Source organism: Bubalus bubalis, chromosome 4 (assembly GCF_019923935.1).
Source record: "Bubalus bubalis isolate 160015118507 breed Murrah chromosome 4, NDDB_SH_1, whole genome shotgun sequence".
Classification (NCBI taxonomy): domain Eukaryota; kingdom Metazoa; phylum Chordata; class Mammalia; order Artiodactyla; family Bovidae; genus Bubalus; species Bubalus bubalis.
Genome location: NC_059160.1, coordinates 61,395,407 through 61,400,109, shown reverse-complemented (window position 1 = coordinate 61,400,109; position 4,703 = coordinate 61,395,407). Strand labels below are relative to the sequence as shown.

Sequence of the window (4,703 nt, the reverse complement as noted above, 5' to 3'; positions counted from 1 at the left end):
TGCTTCTTGATTTTGAAATTACTCTGATACTGACAATTAACCTACAAGAAAGTTCAATATATTTTTCAGAAAAAAGTAGAAATTAGGGAAAGAGCATGATCTGGTCTTTCTTGAAGACCAGATCAAGGAAGGAAGGTTTAGACTCATGTGGCTCTCTAAGAGCTGCCTTTTCCATTAACAGCCTGGAGCTAATTCATTGGAGTATTAATCTAAGAGGAGAAGAATATGCTAATATACATGAAATGAAAAACAAAGATTTGCTTTAAATAATAAATAAAATTATATATCTAAATAATGTGGAGTTTGTGAATTCCTATGTGAAGTAACAGGCCAAATCATGTAGAAGGAAAAGTATTATATATTCAATAAGAAAAGGAAGAAAAGCTTCAGAACAGGCAAAAATATTGATTGGCATAATAATTGCTGAGAAGGAAGGTAATTTACATTATTTTATTTTAAAATGAAGAAAATATTGTATACTCTATGATGTAGTCTGTTTTCCTTTTTTTCAGTATTTATATTCTAAGTTTATTTGGAAATAGTCTACCTGTTTCACAAATGGTTGACAAAGATTTCTTCAGAGTAAGAGGAAAATGAACTTCATCATTGGGTATATTTTAGTTGAAAACATGGCTCTAAAATATATAACCAATTAGTACTCTGACTTCACCAAAATTCTTTTGCTTTTATAAAAAAACTAGAGAATAAAAATACATTTTATTGAAAGATTTCCACTGTAATTTAGTATCTGATTAAAAGATAATTTAATGGCAAGTGGTGTTAGACTCTGAATATGTGTAATTGGGTGGAGATTGTGATGATCTTTTCTGTGTTTTCTCTTTTATTATTTGGTCTCCATTACATGTGGCAAAAAGTTGAAGTTCTCAATGCATTGTTAATTTTTTGTAAATGTGATTATATCTGCTTTATATTCATTTTCAGATTTTCCTAGATTCGACTTTTATTTATTTTGCTGGGGTACTACACTCTTATGTTCTCTTTTTCTCTTGTCCTTTCTATGCCTTCATCAGTAGTTCCTAGAGAAGTTGCTTCTCTAGGTGACTAACTGGGACTGAATCAAATGTTCCTTTAATATGAAATCTAAAGTATCAGAATTTAACTGTAGGTTTTAATTCACTTCACTGGTATAATTTTATTTTGATGAAGTTAATTAAAAATGAATGAATTATTTTGAAATCTGAGCCAATTTATTTAATTTATTTAACAATGGACAAATTGGAATCAGTTGTAATTGACTGGAAGTTTGTAAATAAGCCTGAAAAAAATCAACCCTTATGGATTTTATAGGTCAATTTCCAAAACTGAGTTGACTTTGATAATAATAGTATTTGCAGCACAGTTCTAGAGCATATCTTCAAACTCAGGCAATTGGGTATGTTTGTGCACATGTATATTTTAATATATCATATCTTAAAGATAACTCTATTTCTGTAGTTTCTTATTTTTATACCCTTTTATTACAAGACATTGTTTGAAATCACAGAGGAAACATGAAGAATCATACAAGGCACACAGAGTTTGTCCTTCTGGGACTGACAGATGATTCTCAGTTACAGATCCTAATTTTTTTGTTTCTGCTTCTAAATTACACATTAAGCATGATTGGAAACTTAACCATCATTGCCCTCACTCTGTTGGATTCCCATCTCAAGACCCCAATGTATTTCTTCCTCCGTAATTTCTCTTTCCTGGAAATTTCATTCACAAGTGCTTGCATCCCTAGATTCCTAATCACCACTGTAAACAAAGAAAAGACAATTTCTTATATTGGTTGCATGTCTCAGGTATTTTTTTACATATTCTTGGGAGTTACAGAATTTTTCCTTCTGGCGGCTATGTCCTATGACCGCTATGTTGCCATTTGCAAGCCTTTGCGTTATACATCCATCATGAGCAGCACAATTTGTCATCAGCTGGTACTCAGTTCTTGGGCATCTGGCTTCCTGGTCATTTTCCCTCCACTGATTTTGGGTCTTCACCTGGATTTCTGTGATTCAAATGTTATTGATCATTTCATTTGTGATATTTCTCCTATTCTACAACTTTCTTGCTCAGACACATATTTACTAGAAATGATTGCATTTGTATTAGCTGCGATAATCCTCGTGGTCACACTGCTATTGATAATTCTTTCTTACTCTTACATCATCAAGACAATTCTAAAATTCCCTTCAGCTCAACAAAAGAAAAAAGCCCTTTCTACCTGCTCTTCTCACATGATTGTTGTATCCATCACTTATGGTAGTTGTATTTTCATCTACATAAAGCCCTCAGCAAATGAAAGGATCACTTTAAGCAAAGGAGTGGCTGTGTTAAATACTTCAATTGCCCCTTTGTTGAACCCATTCATTTATACTCTGAGGAACCAGCAAGTTAAACAAGCCTTCAGAGATGTATTTAGAAAGATATTTTCTGTTTCAGACAAGTAATACTGTTTATTGAAATAATCAACATGAAGGCATAAAAGAAACATTGAACAAAAACTATTTTGATGTTTCTAGTACAAGAATTGATCTCTAATATTTAATTTTTTATATCACTTATGCTTACCTGAGCTTAGAAACCATTTCCATTCTATATATCTGAATTTAACTTTCTGTTCTTCAAAATGAAGTATTTCTGTGTTGGAAATATAAAATTGCAAAATTTATTTTCTCTAATAGAATGTAGAATAAAATGAATGGAGGGATTTGGTTGTATTATGGAATATAAATTTTTGGAGTATTTTATTTCTTAAGTAATTTAAATGAATGTTCCATGATTCATTTAAAAGCCATAGTTTTAAAAATTCTTAAACATAATTATTAAATATGTGTAAGATTCTCCAAGAGAACTTATTCTTTTTTTTTTTATTTATTTATTTATTATTTTAAAGTGTAATGTAGAGTCTTATTTTGTAAAGTGTTTTTTGAATCAATTTTAAAATTTTTGTCAGCTTAGTAAACATGCATAATTTCCTATTTTTAAATTGAAGCATGGTTGATTTATAATGTTGTATTAGTTTCAGGTGTACAGCAAAATAATTAAGTTATATATGTTCTTTTTTTCAGCCTCTTTTCCCTTATAGGTTATTAATTACAAAGTACTGCACACAGTTTCCTGTGCTGTACAGTAGGTCCTTGTTGGTTGTATATTTTTATTATGGTAGTGTGTATATGTTATCACAAACTCCTAATTTACCCCTCCTTTGCTCTTTGGTTAATATAAGTTGGTTTTTTGTGTCTGTGAGTTTATTTCTGTTTTGTAAGTAAGTTAATTTATATGTGGCAGATTCATGTTACTGTATGGCAAAACCAATACAATATTGTAAAGTAATTAACCTCCAATTAAAATAAATAAATTTATATTAAAAAAAAATAAAAAGCAGAGACATTTCTTTGCCAACAACAACAACAAAAAAATCCACATATAAGCAATTGTGTGTCATGACTGCGTGCTCAGTTGTGTCCGACTCTTTGTGCCTCTATGGACTGTACCCACCAGGCTCCTCTGTGCACCCGATTTTCAAGCAAGAATACTGCAGTGGGCTGCCATTTCCTACTCTAGGGCATCTTCTGAACTGGAAATCAAACCTGCGTTGCCTCTGTCTCCTGCATTGCAGGTGGATTTTTACCACTTGAGCCATGTCATATGATACTTGTCTTTCTCTGTCTGGCTTACTTCACTCATTGTGATAATCCCTAGGTCTGTCCATGCTGCTGCAAATGGCATTTTTTCATTCTTTTTTAATGGTTGAATAATATTTCATTGTGTGTATATGTACCACACTTTTTTTTATCCAGTCATTTTCTGATGAGCGTTTAGTTTGCTTCCATGTAAGGGCTGTTGTAAATAGTGTTGAAATGAATTTTGGGGTGCATGTGTCTTTTCAAATTTTCGTTTATTCTGGGCGTGTCCCCAGAAGTAGGATTGCTGATTCATACATTAGTTCTATTTTTAGTTTTTTTTAGAAACCTCCATACTCTTTTTCAGTGACTGCATCAACTTACATTCCCTTCAACAATATAGGAGTGTTCTCTTCTCTCCACACCCTCTCCAGCATTTATTGTTTGTAGAGTTTTTGATGATGGCCATTCTGACTAGTATGAGGTAGTACTTCATTGTAGTTTTGATTTGCATTTCTCTAGTAATCAGCGATTTTCAACATTTTTCATGGATCTTGGATCTACATGGGCTGGTGGTGTTGGAGCAGGTGCTGGCCTAGAGCTTTGGGCCATGGGCCCAGCCTGGCATAGGAGGTAGCTGGGTGACCCTAATGCTGGAGTCCACAGTGAGGTCAGTTTCTCAGTGCTATCTGTAATGCTGTCTCCCAGGCTACAGCCCTCATTATGCCCCAAATGAAACATAACTCACAACTCTCACGTGTGTGTTATTTTTTTGATCGACAATACTCTTTTCAATAAGTGGTACTGGACTTCAGCATCAATCTCATCCATGAACTCTACCAGATGGTGAGTCCAGGATCTCTGGGAGGGCTGAGTGGTGACGGGCTTTCCATCTCAAAGCCAATCTGTAAAACTTGGAAGTGGTGCCCACTTCTTCAAATGTACAGACATCAACAAAGGCCACAGATATTACAAACAATTAGGGAAACATAACACCAGAAAAAAAAAAAACAAAAAAAACCAAAAAACAGTGCTAGTAAGCAATCCTAACCAAATGGACCTTCTCTATGTTAAGCT

General features: G+C 33.3%; 1 protein-coding gene across 1 annotated transcript; it reads left to right on the top strand.

Moving 5' to 3' along the window:
* The first annotated feature begins 1,511 nt into the window (after window positions 1-1,511).
* LOC102406923 (olfactory receptor 6C70) lies at window positions 1,512-2,450 on the top strand. Its single transcript, XM_006040407.4, has one exon. It carries the CDS (start codon window positions 1,512-1,514, stop codon window positions 2,448-2,450), a length of 939 nt encoding a protein of 312 aa, XP_006040469.2.
* Window positions 2,451-4,703: the final 2,253 nt, after the last annotated feature.